The sequence below is a fragment of the Crocodylus siamensis genome, chromosome 7 (genome assembly GCF_052110815.1).
Source record: "Crocodylus siamensis isolate JL-2025a chromosome 7, ASM5211081v1, whole genome shotgun sequence".
NCBI classification, from domain to species: Eukaryota; Metazoa; Chordata; order Crocodylia; family Crocodylidae; genus Crocodylus; species Crocodylus siamensis.
Window position 1 is genome coordinate 40,813,406 of NC_143401.1, and position 21,128 is coordinate 40,834,533.

The 21,128-nt window shown below is 42.6% G+C and overlaps 2 protein-coding genes across 4 annotated transcripts in view; one reads left to right on the forward strand and one right to left on the reverse strand.

The window, feature by feature from the left end:
* The window catches only part of MMRN2 (multimerin 2), a 61,539-nt gene extending 45,486 nt beyond the window's left edge, over nucleotides 1–16,053 (forward strand). The window contains exons 4-7 of the mRNA XM_090056555.1: nucleotides 5,044–5,115; nucleotides 6,114–6,284; nucleotides 8,074–9,987; nucleotides 12,835–16,053. Of these exons, the coding sequence (XP_089912681.1) occupies nucleotides 5,044–5,115; nucleotides 6,114–6,284; nucleotides 8,074–9,987; nucleotides 12,835–13,223 (2,546 nt within the window). The 3' untranslated portion in view covers nucleotides 13,224–16,053. The remainder of the gene's footprint in view (nucleotides 1–5,043; nucleotides 5,116–6,113; nucleotides 6,285–8,073; nucleotides 9,988–12,834) is intronic.
* Nucleotides 15,641–21,128, reverse strand: part of BMPR1A (bone morphogenetic protein receptor type 1A) — a 161,356-nt gene continuing 155,868 nt past the window's right edge. For all 3 annotated transcript variants that reach the window (XM_090056556.1, XM_090056558.1, XM_090056557.1), the window contains one exon: nucleotides 15,641–20,506. In XM_090056556.1, coding sequence (XP_089912682.1) covers nucleotides 20,381–20,506 — 126 coding nt within the window. In that variant the 3' untranslated portion in view covers nucleotides 15,641–20,380. The remainder of the gene's footprint in view (nucleotides 20,507–21,128) is intronic.

Sequence of the window (21,128 nt, forward strand, 5' to 3'; positions counted from 1 at the left end):
CATCTACCTGGTGGGCTGGAGTCTGCCCGGTAACAGGTGATGTATTTCAAATTGGTTGGCGGAGAGCCAACTGGGGCTGGCCTCCACTGGACCAGGTGAATGAGGTCACAGGGGCTATATCAGTTGGGATGGGCAGGAGGCGGTCTTTTTGGGCATGAGGTGAGGCAGCAGCCATGCGGGGGACACAGAGAAGCTTTACTGTCTGAAACTGGCTCTCTCCCCCAAAACTCATGAGCAAGGAACTGGCTTCCTCCAGAGGGGAAACTTCACTGGCCTTTGGAAGATGCTTGTGAGTAAGCTACTCGAGATCTGGGTAGATATCTAGTTGGCAGTAATTTAGATGCGTGATCAAAAGGCTACCTCAGCCAGACTGTTTGCTCTTTAGGATTTCTAGGATATTGCTCAATCTTGTACCCTATTTTCACCCTACCCCTGTAACCAATAAAGTCTTCCTTTGTGACTGGTGTGGGAGGCTTATTGAGGGGTGGGTCTAAATTATACCTAAGAGACCCCTTAGGTCTGCGGACTAAGGGAGACTGTACTTTTTGCCCCCCGGACTTGGGGAAGTGCCCCAAGTGTCTGTACTGGTTCGAGTACCCGTAGGACATTAGGCCTGTGTTTCCCCAAGGACACAGGGCCGGGAGTGAGTCCATTCTTGGGGTGGTGGTGGTGACGTTACCCCCAGGCTAGTGTATGTGCTCCAGGAAGGGGTTGGGCCAGACATAAGGCGCCCCTAAGGAGGCATTTGGAGCCTGACAGGTGGTCGGGTGCAGGGAGGTGGGCGGCTCAATGCAGGAGCGCCCCCTACTGGCCCGCCACACAACCCAAAGATTTCAAATAGGAATCCATAGTATTAAAAGCCTTCTGACCTGGTGTGATCATTCTGAGTTCTTTGAAGCAACATAATTACTCTGTTTTTCTATAATTGAAAAATAAGTGAAAACTAACATGGTGCTACAAGTCTACCAAGGGATTGTCTCAAGTCTGAAAAGGCTGAAAATAGGGCTGTGCAAAGCTTCAACTTAATATTCGATTCAACAAATATTTGACATTTTCGACCTTGAAAAGTGGAAATTAAGTTGAATAGCAGCTGGTCGAATAGCTGTCGAATCGAATACCGGAAGTCAAATATTAACAGCATGAGTCGAATATTAACAGCACGGGTCGAATATTAACAGCGCGGCTTGAATATTCGACAAGGGGCGAATATTCGACTTGCCTATACTGGATTCCCTGTGGGACAAAAGAAAAAGGAAAGTAAGGGGAGGGAGGGAGAGAGGGGGAAGGAGTGCTTTCATAACTGACATGTGTGCCTGGCCAGTGACCTGTCAGCATTCTCTGAGGTCCCTTCCAATCCCAGTGCTCTGGGGGAGGGCCAGAGAAAACACATAAGAGGCAGCAGTTTTTCAGCTCCCCTGCTTTCTGCCTTGGGGGTCAGTTTCTGAGCTGCTGGTGTTCTCCAGCACCTCTGTGTCAGACCACAACAGCTGGAAGCCCTGATCTTCAACAGATTCCCTGCTTGCAACGCTAGCAACAGGGATTTCTGAGAACTTGGTGCTTTTATTTTATAACTACTTTTCATATCAGTTTACGCTTATATTGGATAGGGTTAGTAGGTTCTATTCTATATATAGGAATTTAGTTTATAGATATATATATTTATACATCATTCATTCTTTCCACCACACCACTTCTCAATATATTATCTACACGCATAAACATGTTTACATAACATCCAGAAACTAATCTGCGGTGCACAGCACACTTAGAGGTTCCAGTTTACATACGAAGGAACACATTATGAAGCGGGATGGAAAGGCAGGTGGCCACACTGGCCAACCTACATGAAGGGGAGCAAGAGGGGTTGCAAGCAGGAGAGCTGCAATTTCTCTCCTCACCAAACTCAGAGGCAGCCTCTTTCCTCCCGCTACAAGGGATGGGGCTGCTACAAACAGTAAAGAGAGAGGAGCAGCAGTGCCACCAGAGCCACTGCCTGTGCCTGAGACTCTCTCATGTCCAGACACAGCAGCCTCAACCTCTCCCACCATAACTGCAACCAGCACAGCAGCGCACTCCACCCCTGTGTCACTGCCTATGCTGAGCCTTCCCGTGCCAGAAGAAGAGCTGGCGCTGGATCTGGATTTCAGTGCCCTGGCAAGGGAAGTTCTGGGGAAGGAGGGGGAATCAGTCGAGTTTGTGCTCGACACCCGTCAGGTTTTTTCCTTTCAAGCCATGAGGTCTTTCCCAGAAGGCACTTCAGAAGGTGCCTCTGTACAGGTGAAGGCAAGTGGCTCAGCTGAGTCAGCTCTTTCTCTTGCTGTGCCTCTGACTGCTGAAGAGGGGGAGAGTTCAGCAGCATCCACAGATGCACCCGTACGCCAGAGGGAAAGGCCTAGTACTAGTATGGTCTGGGATTGTTACGAGCTGGCAGATGATCCCGCGTTTGCTATCTGCATGTACTGCTGAGCCACAATCAGCCAGGGCAAGGGAACAAAGCGCATGACCACCTCAGGGATGCTGAATCATCTCCGCAGGTACCACCCCTTTGCCACAGGAATGGTCCCTGCTCGCTCCACAGCCCGTCCCCCCACAGCAGAGGCAGGGCACCCTGGAACAATGGGGGCAAAAGGGACCAGTTGCAAATGCGAGCAAGGTCACCCAGACCTTTGGGGAGATGCTTGCTCTGGATGGCCAGCCCTTCACCTTTGTTGAGCGGCCAGGGTTCAGGTGGCTCCTGGCACTGCTGGCTCCATCCTACCAGGTGCCGTCATGCACCACCTTCAGCAGGATGGTGGTGCCCTCCCTATATGAAGTATGCAGGGAGCACTTGAGGGAGGAGCTGCACAAGGCAGGTCTGCAGGTGACCGTACACTTCACCTCGAACATCTGGAGCAGCTGGTGTGGCCAGTCAGGCCATTAGTGGGCTCTCCTTCATGCCAAGGTGATGGATGAGTCCCACACAGCAGCAGCGATAAGGGGGGCCATGAACCGCATGGTGCAGGGGTGGCTGGGTGTTGGGTAGGCTGAGCTTACCCGCGACTTCATGGTCACTGACAATGGGGCCAATATGGTCAAGGCAGTCTGTGATACCAACTTTGCTGGTATTCGCCGTGTCACACAATTTACATCTGATTGTGAGGGATGCCTTGGAGGGGGACAGGGCTGCTGGTGATGGTGTCAGCAACACCAGCAGGCTCGTTTCCAGATGCAGGAAGGTGGCAGGCTACTTCCACCGGAGCATCAAGGGGGGCAAGATGCTGCGAGACAAACAAGCAGAGTTAAATGTCCACAGCACAGAATCATCCAGGATGTGGAGACTTGGTGGGACTCCACATACCTGATGCTCGAAGGCTGGTGGAGCAACAGAAGGCCATCCATGAGCTTGACCTTGCTTGGGGAGATTGGGATCAGTGGCTCCCTGACCAAAGCTGAGGGGGTGCTATCGCCCAGATCTTGCTGGTCCTCATGCCCTTCCTCAAGGCCACTGAGACCCTCAGTGCTGCTGATGCCTTCCTCAGCCAGGTGGTCCCCATAGTGAAGGAGCTCTGCAGCCAAATGGAGAGCTTCCTGGGGGCCAATGTTCCTGGCTGGGGCAAGCCGCTTTCACCAGATGTGCAGGCACTGGTGAGGCAGCTGAAGGAGGGTTTAGGAAAAGGCTTGAACCCTTGGGGGTCCAATGCAGTGCATATGCTGGCTGCCATCTGTGACCCAAGGGTGAAGGGCACCATGGCAGTGAGACACTGGAGGGAGGTACTTATTAAGAATGTGACGGAGGCAGAACAGTGGAGGTGGGGGGAAGTGGAACAAGGGGATCCACTGCCTGAACCCAGCCTGCCATCCACAAGCCAGTCTTCCCCTCCACCACAGGCACTGCCAATGTGGGCTAAGGCCATGGCAAACATTAGGGGGTCCAGACCCACCAGACCCCAGGATCAGGCAGACAGCCCTCACACTGTGGTGTCTGCCTATCTTGCCGAGCCTGTGGAGCCCCTGGACTGCGACCCCTTGGCCTACTGGGCAAACCCGCAGCCCGATGTGGCTGGATCTGGCTACAGTTGCGCAGGAATAGCTGTCCTGTCCACCGACCAGTGTGCCAACCGAGAGGGTGTTCAGCATGGCTGCAGATGTTGTGACACCCCACCGCACCTGCTTGGATCCTGGTTTGGTGGAGAAGCTGGTGTTCCTCAAGGTGAACCTCCCACTGCTGGGTTCCCCAAGCTTCAGGTGCAGACGGAGTGAATGCTGCCCTCCTCGCTCCATCTGGATCATGGGTTGTGTATGTCAGCAGCTTAAGGTGCAGTTTCCCCCAAACCCCTGCACCTATCACCATGAAAGTTGACAGGCTTTGTGGGCTCCTCAGGGGCTAGCAAGCCTGCAGTTTTGAGCTCCCTGTGGCTTTCCACATAGAAGTCACAGGAGATTTTCTCTCAATAATTTGGGGTGCTGTTTCTCCGAACTCCCTGAACCTACCTTGTTGAAAGTTGGCACGCGTTGTGGGCTCCTCAGGAGCTACCACTCCTGCAAGTTTGAGCTCCCTGCGGCTTTGCATATAGAAGTTACAGGTGGTTTGCTCTCAGGAGCTACCATTCCTGCACGTTTCATCAAGATCAGACAAGAAATGCCAAAGTTATAGCCTGCTTCGACCTTCCCCATTATAGCCTATGGGGAAGTTGAAGCAGCTCAAATATTCAACTGAGCTTCGACCTTGAGTGAAGTGGACCCACTTCGACTCGAAGCAGATGGCAAATTGAAGCAGGACCCTGTTTAATATTTGACATGGCTGTCGAATTGAATATTACCTGCTCTGCACAGCCCTAGTTGAAAACCACAGCTCTAGGTTTTGCTTCTCAATGAATGAGCAATTGAAATACATAATTGACTGTCTTGTGACGGTATAATGAGGACTGACACTTCCCCAGATATAAAATGGGAAGAAGCCACTTTGGCATTATGTAAGGTGGTTGACTTGTCCAAATCAAGTCAGAAAAGACTGGAGAGCGAGCCTTGCCATTAATGTACAAATATCTCACATCTCAATTGCAGATCCTAATGTTGTTCCAGTACCAGCCAATCAGACAGGAGGACTGGAAAGAGATGAAGAATTCTCAACTCGAAGTATGTTTTTTAATCTACTTCCGTGATTGATTTTTATCTCTTTTAACTTCACAAAAAACTCAGATGTAAATACGAGGGGGAAGGATTTTTCTGGTGCTGTATGCTATGATATGGTATGGACAATATCTGTATCTAGTAAATCGGTTTGCTTTGGGAAATCCTTTCCTTTTTACAGAAGAAAGTTTACATGTGTACATCTCCCACCGTTAATAGGCACTACCAGGGTAACAACTCCAGAAATTCCGATGGGAGAAGAGAGACTTATCTGTATAAGCTGTTCCCCAAACCTTAAACATGGGAGAGTTATTGTTTGTGAGCTTGTATGTTTAACTCAGAATCCTGTCAGACTTTCCAAAAGATGCCATATTTTTCAAAACTGGGTACCTACTTCTTGGCCCACCTATCATGGGTAGGTGACTAAACCATATGGCCTGATTTTAGAATACAGTGTATGGAGTACCTGATTGCTCTTTAACTTCATGTATGTATATATTGTGTAAGTCCATTCCTATTCCAGAATGCAGCTTTCAGACTTTTGAATGAAGGTGCAGATAAATGAGATATGATTTTATGTAAGACAGATTTCCCCAGGCTTCCCTAAAGCTTGAAAATACTAAGACATCAAAAGACATTTATGGCATATGGAAAGCTTTCACCAAAGTACCCACATTGAAACCAGTGGTGCTACATTGGTTTTCATCAGCTTCTGAGGTCACCAAAAAGCTGTAACTCTTCTGTTAATATGTCAGTGCTGAATATAAAGACACTGGATAGCTCAGTGGTGAAGAATATATTTCATCAGTGAGCAAAGAAATCAACATTTAGCCTAATACCTGGCACCTGTGGTCTACCAGGCAAATATGTACATTAGAGAATTTTCACTACACAGAGTAACTCACAAGCTACACACATTGCATTGTTTTGTAGAAGATTTGTTTCTATATTGTAGTTTACTAAATACTGCATGACAATGATGATTTCCTTAATCCTAATATTAGTGTCGACAGTGGAGTCAGAAGAAATCAAGCAAACAAATAAGAATCATGAAGCACTCCTGGAGGACCTTCAGAATGATATTCATCAAACAATCAGCAACTTAGGGGACTTGCAGAGGATATTTGAGAACAACATTACTACCATGGCATTGGAAGCAGACCAGAATAAATCAGGTGAGAAGATTGCCCCTGGAGTACCAGTGTTGTAGATTCATCCCCCCTCTCCCCCAGAAAGGAAACATGACCTTGAACCTACTACTCTCTGAGAACTGTTCAGTTCTTAGACAGAGTCCAGTTTAGTCATGGATGTGGGTGCACCTACTTAGGAAGTTACTGAGACAAACTCTTTACTCTGACATATAAGGGGAGCATGTGGTGGGTCATGGGTGTCAGCTGCAGGGCAGTTTGATTCAGAATTTTCTCACTTGTAGTAAGTTCAAGTTAATGAGATTCTGCCAAAGGGCTTGACAGGTAAAGCAATTTGTAATATGCAATATAAGGTAAAGCTGCCTGCTTATTTTTACCTTATTAGCAGTTTTTAGGGGGGAGAGGTTGTTGTTGTACCTTCTGCCTTTCTCCCTTTTTTGGGGTTCTTGAGCACACTTGTGCACACAACACTATGCTGAATGCCAGGCTGATTAATGTTACATCATGCAACCATTCACACCCTTCAGATCAGCCTATAATCAGTTGCATGCATATAACTGCTGAACTGGACCTCCTAACTAGCGAACCCTGGGTTCTTCAACCTTGGTTCCTCAATGAAATAGATCAACCTCTGAGTTGATTACCTGTAAGTATTGTGAGAATTTCAGCTACCTTATAGATCTGGTATATACATATGGTGAACCTATTGTTCCACTATGTGGCACCTTCCTGCATGCTGTGTTGCTTTGAGAAGGAAGCAGTATAGCCATATCTGTCTGGTGCTCCAGAAGGACTAACTAGCCTGGCTACAGTACCATATGGATGCAGTTAAGCTGCTTTTGATTTAGGAGAACCCATGTGGAAGAACACAACATGCTTGAGGGTACAATTGCAGGGGGAAAATAAGTTTTTCATTTATTTTATGCTAGCCCTAATTTTCTGCTTTCAGTGCTCTGTAGAATTTTATGTTCAGCACACAAAGTTATATGGTATATATCAGAGGGGAAAGTATTATAGAACTGCAAGATAATCTTTCACTAGATGGTGGCTTTTGCTAAAATGGCTATAAAATTGATGTCCTTATGGGCCTTGACAGATGTCATGTTTATGATGTGGTTAATTTCTTAATCGTACAGTAAATTGCAAAATACCGCATGCTCAGCCAATTCAAGGCACCATAAAATGGCAAACCAAACACAAAGAAGTTCTATAGGTAATGTAGAACATTTTTGTGGCTAGTTTGTGTGGCACCTTAAATGTGTAGCATTTGTCCCAGACAGGAGGCTGGCCTATCCTCAGTCCTGACAAATCAGATGATTGTAGCACCTGATTCCAAACCCAGGCTGCAAATGTGTTGGCCCTGTCCTGCAGCCTGCATGTAGGCTGGCACATCCTTCATCCTACAGCATTTGAGATGGGACACAAAATTCAGCATAGTCAGTTACTCCATTATTTGAACATCCACCAGGGGCCTAGGTTTCAAACGTATCACTCTTCCAGTTCATCCTTCTCAGAGATGTTGTTTCAAACTGTCTGAAGACTCAGGAAGACTATTCCTACAGAGATGTTCAATTTAAAATCAGATTGTTTTTGCTGTCAAAGGGTTTAGAAGCTTAATTCTTACTTTAAAGAAAGCTTAACTTTCGGGAAATAAGATGGAGGTTTGCGTGGCAGATTGTTTAGTTAGTGACCTGATAGTATCTGGTCAGACTGCTAAAATGCTTTCCAAACACATTATTTATATATTCCATTTTAGTTTTAGGTAGGGATCTTTTTCCTAACATTTTACTTTTTACAGTTTAATGTTTTGTTACAGAAGTACATGAACGGCTTCTTCAGCAAATGCTGCTTCCTTATGTGGAGAATTTTCTAAAGGAACATTTTACGCCCATGTGGTCAAGTTTCAATAAAAGCTTACTGAATCTTTCTACCATGGTGAGAAACCTGTCCCAGGATGTGGAGGCTAACAAAAAAAGCATAGAGAGATTCCAGGAAAGTACTGTGCCCAAGAGAGAGTTCCAGGAACTGGGAACTAAGTTTGAATCAAAAGTTCAAGAAAATGTTGTGAAAGTAGAACAGTTGAAAAGGGATATAGACAATCACCTACACCTGCAGCAGGCAGCCATTCACTACAATCTAACCATGATCAAGGCAGATGCTGACATGAAGTTCAAGAGATACCATAAGATACAGCAGTCCCATTTGCTAGCTTTGAATAACAGCATGATAGACTTGAAACAAGAGCAAGAAAAACTGGAAGGGGATATTGAGGCTTTGAATAGAAACTTAACAGAACTTTCTTTATACTATGGCCCTAAAGATGACACTCTACAGCTGTCCATTAAGCAACTAAATGAGACCTTGATGGGGCATGCAAAGCAGCTGAAAGAACTTTACATGGACTCAGATGTGGCCTTTGAGGATATTACTGTTTTAGAAAAATGGATTAATCAGTTGAAAGATGACATTAAACATGCAGCAGAGGATGTTACAGTTTCCTTAATGGAGAAATCACTTATTATGAAAGAGAACAAAGAAGCACTAGAAAGGCAGATACTGGAGCTCAACTACACGCTCTCAAATCTTCAAGAAAGCCATTGGGATCTGTTAAAGTATATGAAAGAATGTAAATGCCAGAAAATATCTTCTGACATTGACTGGCTGGAAGATGTTCAAAAAAACATCTCTCATCCCCTTAATGGTACTCAGTTAGACTTAATGGACACAAAGCAATTACAGACATATTTTCTGGAACTCTTGAGAAGTGAAATTGAGCTCTCCCCTGCTTTTCTATCTATCCATGAATCTCTTAATTTTCAGCAGGAAAAAAGCAGACAACTGATGGATAGTATGGTTCAGATCGAGTCACAAGTCCAGTCCTTAAGTAAGAGACATGAGAAAATTCATGGCCACATCAAGTATCTCAATAGTTCTTTCAACTCTCTTTTGGAAGATGCAATGAGGCATGAAACTGCATTAGAAGCTTTGTTGGGAGAAGAAATTATGGACATCTTGTCTGAAGAAGACCCTGCAACTCTAATATCACCAGTAGCTCAGCTGCAAGAAGCTCTCAGCCATAACTCAGATAAGCTCAAAGAGCAAAATATGACTTTAGAATTCTTTATAAAGAAGCTTCATCTCCTGGAGATGAATCATGAGAATAACCATGATGCTCAGAACTCCTCGTCTAGGCATCCTACAGATGGAAAGCAAATCAAGAACACTTTGGAGGAAGTTGATAGCCAGCATGGCAATGTAGAACATTTGGAACCCAGCTATGAGGCTGCCAAGGATGACATTTTGGATAGTCCAGCATATAATGATACCATGAATCTAAAAAATGATATCAAACACCTAAGCAGGGAGATCAAGAAGCATGAGTCATGGATGGATGGTAGGAATTACTGCTGCAATCGTACGGTGGTAAGTCTGGTGGAACCACTTAGTATTTCCATGGAGACTCTCAGAGCAGACTTAGCAACCTCCAAGCAGAGATTTGAGGAACATCTACAGATTTTTCAAAAACTGTTTGGAACTAATGAAGAATTAGATGCCTCAAACATAAGTCTGGATATTACAATAATTCAGTCACTTCTGAACAAAAAGATGAGGCAGCAGTTGAAAGGTCAAGATAAGCAAAGAAAGAAAGACAGGCAGCAGACTGAGCGCAGAGAAAACATGCACATGAGGAATGGAAGAAATACAATACAGTCAGAACTTTTAAGGAAAGGTAAACTTTTTCTCTCACTCTGTTAGCTTGTGTTCTAACATATCCATGCTGTGTATTTATACTATACATACATACTATGGAAAGATGCACATGCTATAATCTGAACTATTAATGCAGAACTAGATTTTAGGTCAGTGGTCCTCAACCTTTTTAGACTCAAGGCACCCTTCAGAAAATGTCAGCTCTTATTTTCCATTGTTGGTTTTTTTACTACAGAAAAATAATAAAAACAATTGTCCTTTTGCAAGCAACTCAGAATAATCACAAGAGGTCAGAATGCTTTTAACACTATGGATTCCTATTTGAAATCTCTGGGTGCATCCTGATGAGTGTGCACGTGTGGTTTGTGGTGCCTCAAACCCATTCGAGGTGCTGCAAACTATATACAGTACACATGCACCCATGTGTCGCATTGCTAATTTGCAGTGCAGCAGGGTTTTCTGACACCAGGATATCTTGGTTTTCACCGAGCCTGGTTGAAAGCGCTAGGCCTCCAGGCTTGGTATCTGTCTCCCCTATTAGTTGATAGTGGAAGAAATGTACTCAGGATTGAATCCTGGGCAACATAATTAGGCTGTTATAACTTATATTGATGCTCTGCCTAGCTGCTCTGTCTCAAACCAGGGATCCAGGTTTTCCATTTACCGTGGAGACATGGAAGAACCCATGGATTTTCCCTTGGACTGAGAAAAACACACATTTTTCATTTTAACAGATAAACACATGGGGTTTCCACTATTGCAAAGATCTCTCTGCAGGCTAGCAGAATTCCCGTCTGCAAGGGGCTGGGGAGAAAGGGAGAAGGAGAGTCAGGCAAGGGGCTCCACATGCATGTGTACACCCACCATGTACATGGCTACCAGGTAGCCTGGAGAGCAGCTTCTGTAGGTAAGTCTGGTGGGGTGGGGAGAAGGATTGAGTACTCCTTAGAGTGGGAGGGATGGAAAGAGTGATTTGGGCAGGGCTGGGACCGGGGTTGGGGCTACTGCCCAGCCTGGGCGGTTGGTGGGGCTTGGGGCCTGGGGTTATGCATGGCCACAGGACACAGGCAGGGAGCGGGACAGGACCATGGGCTTCTTGTCCAGGGCATGGGGGGATGGGGCTGGCACCCTGCTGCTGCTTGCATGCCAGGAAGGGCTTATGCCCGAGATTTGTGTGTGAGGTGGGTGTGGGCTGCCGACTGTGGGCTCAGGCTCTATACCCTGCTACCCCCCAGGGCCTCCACAGCCCAGTGGGCAAGATCTGGCACAGCAAGTCCTGTGCTGCCCTGATGAAGCACCCCCCAGCCCGCCTGGCAGCAGCAGGGGTAGCAGCTCGGAGTTCTGCCCCTTGCTGCTCCTGGATGGGCCGGGGGTACTTTGCCAGGGTGGTGCAGAGCTACAGTGGCAATGACCTTCCCCACCCAGCCCTGCCCTGCTCTGCTGCACTGGGTCCCGCCCACTGGGACACAGAGGCACTGGGAAGAGGGCAACAGGGTGGAGAGCTGTCTGGGCCACCCCCTGGGGACAGCCCACTCTGGCTATGCTGCCTGTGTGGGAAGGGGAGCTAGGCTCCATACTCTGCTCAGCTGTAGTAGTTGCCTCCTCCCATGCGTGGCAACTGGGGCTTAAGCACTGCTGTGAGGGTATGGGGGGACAGGCTTCAGGCCCAGGTCCCTGGCCCCATAGCCCTGGCAACTGGGGGTCCCACTCCGGCAAGGCTGTGGGGCTATGGGTGGCAAGTGAGGAGCATTGGCGGGGGGAGGGCTATGGGTGGGAAATGAGGGACACTGGCAGGGGTGGAGGGGCTGTGGGTGGGGAGTACAGGACACCAGCAGGACTGGGATGCTGTGGCTTGGGATTGAGGGGTCTGGACCTGCATCCTCATGAGCGAAGGGGCAGGGAGAGCTCTGATTTTCCATGATAAAAAACGCAAAATAAAATACCAACATTTATAGCTACTTAAAATGTATTTAATTATACTGATTGGGGCTTTAAAGTTTTCAAATTACTTAAAAAAGGTAAATATATCAATAAAACATTGCATTCAATTGATATATATGTATGTATGTATATGTTTCATTTTAATTGTGGATTTTGGGGTTTTTTAATCAGAGAATTTGAAATTTTTATCAGAGAAGTTATGATTTTTAAACAGAGAAAACAAGGATCCCTGCTCATAACTTCAGGAATATCAGTTTAATCCCCATTTCCCCACAAAACCACAAAATGGAGAAAATGTCTTTTGTAAACAGCACATACCCAGTTTATGCAAGTAAACAAATAGACAATTCTTCTTTAAATGCCAAGTATTTAACATAAGGAAATTTCTGTTACATTTCAGCAGCATTGAGGTCTAAATAAACAGTCACTGGATATGTTGGCGGCTTCCATTTGGCTTTTCCTTATGTATTGTACATTTAGGGCATGACTATGCAAAATGCTTTATTTGAGCTTAGAAATAATTACTGCACAGATGCAGATGCTTACTGTGCGGTATTGGCTCTAATTGCGAGTAAATTTGCTACTTGTAAATACAAATAGCAGATTTACTTTCGTTTACTTACTGTGCAATACGGCACATGTAGATGGTTGACTGATGATAACACAGCTAGTTGTTTTTTTATGAGTGTAGTGCCTAGATGCCTCAACAAAGCTTGAGACCTATCATTACTGGTACTATGTAAGCTTAATACGAGGCAGGACCTGCACTACTGAGAGCGTAGACTAAACGGACATAACAGGAAAAGTGTGAAGCAGCCTTAAAGTAACTTGTCCAGCATCGCACTGCATAGTCAGAGCTCCCAATTCCCAGTCTAATGCAGAATAGTTGCTGAGTGTTAAATGTTCCTCTCCCACTTTGTTTCAGATTCATCAGTGGCTTTCTATGTGGGATTCTCAGGAGGAAGAGATGAGGGAAAAACACTGAGGTTTAATGAAACATACCTCAATTATGGAAACTGCTATTTCCCTGAATATGGCTACTTCAAAGCACCTCATAATGGTGTCTACATGTTTGCTGTTGATGTGGAATTTAGCCCAGGACCTGCACTTGGAGAGCTGCTGTTTAGCAGTGGGCACAAGAGGACCCTGTCAAGAAGTCAGAAGAAAACAACAAATGGAAACTTCATGACCACTTTTGCCATGGCAGAGCTGAAGAAAGGGGAGAGAGTGTGGTTTGAGTTGCAGCAGGGCTCTCTAGTGGAAAAGAGCTTACCTGGAGCCACTATGGGTGGCTTTCTTATATTTAAAACATGAAGAGTGGTGGCATGCTTTAATCAAAAGAGATGCTACAAAATCAGGGAGCAATCAGCTCTTGCCTGAGTGGTGATTTTTTTTTGTATGTCAGTTGTACTGTATATTCAAACCTAGCGTTATCCTAGATTCACCTCCAAGCTTATTTCTAGAAGTGTTTGGCTTTTGATTAGTTGCTTAAGAAGAACAATGGGCTATTAAGTTCCTTCTGCATGATGACCTAATGCTTTGGGTTTGGAATGTTTCAGTTCAAGCATTCAGAAATGCTTTCAGGGTGAGGACCACACCCAAGCATTGCCTTGCACACTACCACCAAGTAACGTCTCTGCAGTAACACCAGCAAATGCTCCCAGGGGAAAGTTGCATTAGGGAACTATACAGCTTTAGCTACTTTTGATGCAGTTTATCAGTTGGAAATAAGAAGCGGGAACCATCTTCAGTGTCTGTTCAGTCTCTGCATGCCACTGCTGACCCAGACTGTAGTTCTAACAACTGTCAGTTATCCCAATCCAGCACAGGATTTAAGCAGATGCAATCCAATAGGGCACAGCCCAGGCTTTGAGTTAAGTACACTGTTGAGTAGCTGCAAGACTGGGGTTTTTGTCAACCTTTGCAAAGAAGCAGATACATTTCTGTGAAACATTTTGATTTTAGGCAGATCAGATTTATAAAATCTGCCTTGACAGGCATTATATTAATCATGCAATTAATACTTTATCACACAGCAAATAGCAACATGCAGGACATTTATGACATCAAAGTACCAAACCAGCCACATACATGTTCCACATGAGTTAAATGTGAATGACACATTTCACTGTAAACCATATTTAGCAATGTGGAACATCTTTATACCTGGTTTGTATAACAATGTAATTTGAACATGTGGCAGACTGGCATGTCCAAAGGGTGGCAAGTGCAGCTGGGCTGTCTGCATAGTTTTTAAAGGTCCTGGGGTCCTGGCAGAACAGCCCTGGACAGCCTCTCCCAGATACCAGGTTCCTGCTGTCCCAGAACTTAAAAATCCTGGCAGTCGCATGATTGAGATGTAATTTTATGCAGGCTCCCAAAAATCAAGCCTCTTGCCATGTACACATGGCATGGCAGGATACGTGATCTTGGGAATCTAGCATAAAATTCATCACATTCCAATCATATGACTCAATTAACATCTACCAGCAGCCATAGAAAACTATTTTAGTGATTAACTTCAGTTGCTGTAGTTGTGGACATTAAGCTACAGAATTATTAACAAACCCTATAGGTGCCACGTAACATCATACTGAAACTCGCCATAATGAATCCTTTGCTTTGCAGGTACGTACTACAGTATTAGGTTGTCTTCAGTGATGAAGAGTTACTTGGTAACTGGAGGAAGAGAAATTAAGTGAGGGTATGGAGTAAAAAGCCTTATCTCAAAGTCAAATGAGAGCTTTGACACCGATTTCAACCAAGTTTGGATTTTATTGATTGAACCATTCAGATTCTGAGAGAAGGTATTGTGATACCCAAAAGCTTGCCTATGTCTACCCCAAGGATGCAGTTGGTTTAATAAATTATATTACCTATAAGAATTCTTGTCTCACATATCTCTCTGATGCTCTTAGAGCAAGAGTTTACTGTTATACACTTTATAATGAATTTACCACTTCTATTTTCAGTACCACATTTTGTGTGAAGTTCAGATATCACACAAACCTTTACCCTTATAACCAATGTATACATAAAAGATCTCTCTGTAGCAAAGATATCAGTGCATAATCGTACCTTACTTTTCCTGTGTGAGGTAATGAGACAATTATAGAGAATGCCACTCACTGATGTAAACATGCTAATTCATGCTAATTTGTAGTCTAAATTAAGAAATCCTCTTCTAGTAGTATGTCATTCTACTTATGTCAAAGTATAAGGAAATTAGCTAGACAAAGAAAGTAGGGTAGTATTCTGACCAGCACTGTACTTCTGTTTAGGTATATTGTGCCCTGTTTGCATTCATAGTCACTGGAAAATGGGCAGTCTTAATTCAGTACAGCAAACCCTATGGTATACTAAATCAAGATATGGTAGACTTACCTAGGCATCAAATTTTAGTTTATTCAAAGCTGGCCTTTTGCCTTCCTCCCAAGTAAGGGGGAAAGAGAAGGGTGCAAGAAAGCCTGGTCATTTTACTTCTATCCCCAGCATTATGGTGATAAGGTGTCATATTGGGTACAGTAGACCAAATGACTTGTAGCATCACTAAGAAAGATTAAAACAATTCATTACCAGTATTAACTTACATAAGAATTTTGCATAGTTAACCAAATACAAGTACAAAAATACTGAAGTAAGGAAGTATTTGGTTAGGTATTATAATTTCTAAGGAATCATGCATTTATATGACAAAATCTGATAGTAATACAAAACACATTACTAGCGTGTACTAAAATAAGGTTATTTACTTAAAAATGATACATTGGACATACTCTGTGTACAGAACAAAGCAATTCATGGTAAACTGAATAAGGCACCTTTTAAATCAGATGCTGTACAAAATACATTAGCGTGTTACATTTTAAAAGATTATTCTACACTTCTGACATAAACACAAGTGCCAGCATTCTGCTTGTTTTTACCCTTCTTTTGTATTTTATTTACATCTTCTCTAGGTTAACTACAATGTTATTCTTTTTTGTATACAATATAGTACATTTCATGTTGAGCATGGGTATATTGGAGCATAAATGTCACCACTTTATGGGGATTCTATAACTGCATTTAAAGGTAATGTAGGACAAGGCAACAGTTGCAAGCGTTTTATTGAACAATTAAAGTAAAAATGGTGTTCATTCTACCTTTGTCATAACTAGTAAACTGAGGCTGATAAACCTTGACTCTAAAAAGCTCTGTATCACTTAGCACTGTATTTCATTTTAAATTTCACCCTGACATAGGGTTTAGAGTGGGGAGCAGGGTTGGGTTATCTGATTTCTTTCAGAACCAGTCACAAGAACAGAAAACTGCTAAAAAACATCTACTTGACCAAAATCAAAGATAAATAATTCCCTTTAAACATTATTACAGTAACCAGAAAAGGCTGTAAAGTTTAATTTCATGTGATATTTTTGTTCTTGACGTGATTTGTCTCTTAAATTAACTTTAAAATTAGAGTGTGTAAAGGCAAGACAGCAAAGTTGTATCTTAAGAATTAGCCTCATAGCACATTCAAATGGTCATTTAGATGCAGATCTAAAATTTGATTCTAGGATTATTCTGGAACATTAAGAATCTTGGGAAATGAGCAAAGTCTCTACTTTTTTTTAACTTTTACCTTGAAAGCTGCTTAGAAGCTGAAGGGAGTTGCATGTTGCTTAACTTAAATTGTGTGTGCGGGGTACTGTTTTTTTTAAAAGGAAAAAAAATAAAGGTAAACCCAGTACAATCAATGTGTGCTTGCATTTACACTTTGGGTCTGCTCATTGCTTCAGGGATTTACAGGTTAACCAGAAGTGCAAATGCTATTTCCCTCCCCTGAATATAGTGGCCAGACTTATTATTAAAGCTTCAAGCTATTTTTCATCTAACATGGAACAAGCTAAACGGCTCTCCATATGAAGTTGTTCAATGGCTTTCAAGGCACAAAATAGATATTCACAGGACGTTTCACACATTACAAGACATTTGCAAAGATTTTTTATTAGATAACAAATGCTCACAAATGTAAGCCTTACCAACAAAATATTATGATCACACACTAAAATAACAGTGTGTTTATGGATTTAAGTCTTTGGAATTCTTACAACATTGAATAAGGCAACAACTTGGTTTAAAAGTCTGCACTGAGTATACTTAGCAATATTTATTATTTATAAGTTCATGAAGATTAAATTAAAAAACCCCCAAAAACCCAGGTGCCTAAAATTATTAAGTTCTTTGCATGGAACCTACTTGTGGGCTTCAGGGCTCAAACAGAACCGGAGCCAACAGATATTCAGATGTACTGTACAACTAGCAGCTCCCATGTAAGCCAATAAAAGTTGCTGCATGCTCAGCAATCTTCAGCATCAGGCCGGTTGGTTATTGGGGGTGTAAACACAGACTTTGGAACCTAACCTTAGGCATACATATATATATATATTTTAAGGTAATCTTGGCTAAGGGTCCTCTCTCTCCACAACCCAGCTCAGCCCATTTCCTTTATTTAAAAGTGAATTCGTAAATTCTTAAGTTTTAAGGTTTATTTATCCAGTAACACCAACTTTTTGTCTTACAAACTAGTAAGCACTAAATAGAAGGGAAAACCATGGAATAACTGAAAATGGTGTCACATTTTTACATGCCCTTTGTTTTATTCAGCCTACTGCCAACAGTCTTGAAGATTTGAGAAAGAAAACAAAATCAAGATTAAAATTTTAGCACAAGTCACAGCTAATACAGCTGTCCAATTCACATGGCACTTTATGAGAAAAAATACGAACGTTCTGAGAAATAGATTAAATTAAGAAAACACCTCCATTATTGTGAGAAAATAAGCTAGTGGGATGTGTATAAAGGTTTTCCTTTTTACTGTTAAAAACCCTAGAATGATACTACTAATAAAAAAACAAATCAAAACAAGCTTATTCCTTACTAATGACATCTTGGCTCATGCCAAGTATTTTCCAACTACCCGTGCAAAATTTATGCGCAAAGACATGCTTAATAATTAGTCTCATGATATATGCTTTGGCAGTGGACGGAAAAAACCTTATTTAAAAAGCCCTTTGTCATGAGAATTGTGGCACGATGTTGTCTCTCACTTGCTGTGTTTAAATAAGTTAAATCATACTTGATGCACCCATGAATTGTTCAGCCAGAATACATATTAATACTTAAAGGCATTACTGAAGAAAAGTAATGACTTTACTTTAAAAAATAAATGTCCCTTGAGATAACTAACTAGCTTTCTATAGAATATGTAGCACTGTTAAATAAAGTCTGTACATCACAATAGAAAATAAAAAATACTGCAATCTTTTGCCTGACAATTTACTTTTTGCAAACTATGGAACAAAGTGAAAAAGAAACCATGTTAGAAGTTTATTTGCAATTGTTAACAAATCACATTGGTTTTGCATTAAGCTAAGTTTTCTATTAGCTGTACTTCCAAAGGAAATTTAAACAGATCTTTAAAGCAACCTCCATATATGTATTTTACCAAAGTAAAAAATCTTAATCTGAAATTTCTTTTGATCAATTTCAACTTTATTCTCAACTTTTCCTTCAAATCTGTGTGTGTGTGTATGTATGTGCATGCTTGTTTACGTGTACCTAAGACTTTATGTTTTAAATAAAGCACAATTCACACTATATAAATAACTTCCCTTTTTAAAGTTATCTAGTACAAGGCTTACAGTACATCTTACAGGCACTTAAATTATCATCAAATAGGTCTGTTTCAATACTGTGTGCTCATTCTTCAGAAGATTCATGGCATGGGAGCTGTCAACCTGTGGTGGTGCTTTCTGACTGCAAACTAGCAGTAATGAATTTAATGGTATATAACCAGTGACTTAGTTTTACAGCAGCTGTTTTCTTTTTTGGCCTCTTGCTCCAGCTTGTCTGAACAATAGTGAAAAGAGGGAAACACAACTGATTTTGTATGAACGAAGCAGCTTTCATGTGACCAGATGTGATCAGCTATCACTTTATTGGAGAATCATAAGCAGAGCCATGTGTACTCCATAGCAAAGTGAGGCCAAATTCTGCAGCATTATTAATTTAACCTGTCTCCACCAAGCCTTTCCCAGCCGCACCTCCCACACATAATGAGAACTCATATTTAAAATACTCATTATTTTACAACTGCTCCATGTCTATCTCTGATTGTTTTTTCCCTGTGTGTTCTCTAGGCAACTCAGCTCTATGAACAGCAGTTCATCATCTTGCTAGTAATTACAGCCGGACAATCCAGCTCAGGATTCCCTTTCTTTGACCTACCCACGCTGATCAGTTTAAGCAGTTCATCCATCATCTTGCTTTCCATGCTCGAGTGCCACTCTAGCCTCCAGATGCCCTGGTTGTCCAACTTGTATGTCTGGCTACCTTTCTCTTCTTGCTGCTCATCTGATTTGGTTCTAACCCTCAGAACTTCCCTTCTGCCTGGTTCTTTGTAACAGTTAGGGAGCATGAATTGAAATACAACTCACTTGCCCTTTATGGGGAAAAGTACAGAGTATGCAGCAGCTATGGACAGGTCCCAGCAGGTTAGGGAGGCAAAACAGAATTGTCAGTGGGCTGGCTGTGGAGACTTCCACACTAAAATGCTGACAATATGTAGTATTGTGAAAAAATGCCAAATTCCACAGTCATATAGTCATGGAGTCTACTGAGCCTCAAGTGAGATGACAAGCAAAGTTACCTGTGCTGTAATTGGTGTTGTTTCAGACTATTTGCATATTCAGGTGGGCACTGCTTTATATTCAATTCACATTTTTCAGGTTCCCTTTGCAACCAAAAAAAAGAAATACATTTTAGTTATATTAAACTGAAAACTGAAGCAATTGAGTACATTTCAATGGCAAGGGATGAACTAAGTGGCAAATTCTGCAATTGTAGAATCATGGAATATTATACAGCCCTTCCTGTAAATTTAAATGGTTTCCTATGTATTCCAAATGGCAGCAGAAGAATCCTGGCACACACAAACAAGAAAAGGCATAAGGAACTGTTAAATTGAATAGTATCCCAAATAGATTCATAACCTACATGCTATTGAATTAAAACTTGGTATGAATTGACTAGATTCCATCAGGTAGAAGGCAAAAAGCTTATATTTCTCCATCTCTGTTGAATCCATTTAGCTTCTTAAGGCTTTCACAGAAAGCACTGAAATCTGAACATGCAATTCAGTACCCAGAGTTTTACTGGAAATTCACTGTGACTGAAGTCTCAATGCAGCTCAAAACAAGAACAAAATGTATACTTAAAACAGGGCTGTCCAAATACATAGCATGTGGCATACAGAGGCTCTCAACATCATCATCTTCAAAGTTTTGAAAGATGTAATTAGCAGCCTGTAAAAGTGCGGTGAGGAAATGGACTGAATCTCAGCTGACTCCTCTTCCCACTTCGATCCCACCCTTGTTTAGGTGAAGAGTTCTAGGAGTCCAACTCTGCTCCTGAGTAACCATGTTACTCTGTCAAATCTTTACATCTTGTGATTCCACCATCTTTGCAAGCGTCTTCTTGATCCTTAGGGCTGTAAGTCTAGAAGCAGGATTGTGGGCCCAGCATTCAGACATTAACTTCAGTATCGCTCTTAAACACTGAAAAAGTGCAAAGGAACAGTGTTATAAACACTTAATCCACAGTAAAGCATAGCCTTGGCTGATAGTTCATTAATGGTATGCATTTAAGGAAGGCAATGGTTAAGCTAGCAGGCCAAAAGTCTAGCAACGCAAGGACAATATCCTTTAACAACCACTCCCCTGACGAAAAAAATACAATTTGCATTTCCAACACTGAATGGACTCAAGGTTCTTTTCAATGCACTCCCTGAATTTAAGAGCAGAGAAGGATTATCAATATTCAGTGAGTCAGGCTGACATCAAGATGCCAAATAATAAAGTACCATGCTGGGGAAAACTGGTAAATTCAGTGCGTCTCATCAGGGGGAGTGCTGAGGAGAAGACATTTTGTGATGGGCAAGAAGAAAAAAGGAAAAAGAATGGCACTCAAAAGAAAGATCCTCCCTTTTGTATAGAAAATACCTGCCAACCCTGCTTGTGAGATCTATTTAAACCCCTCTACTTCTCCCAGCAGCAGTTCTCATTCCATAATGCACCCAGTTTGACATGATGACATGCCAGAAGTACTGAAACTGATTCTGATAAATTAAAGTGACATGTGCTGCACAGCTTTATTCAAAACACAAGAAAATATTCTGGT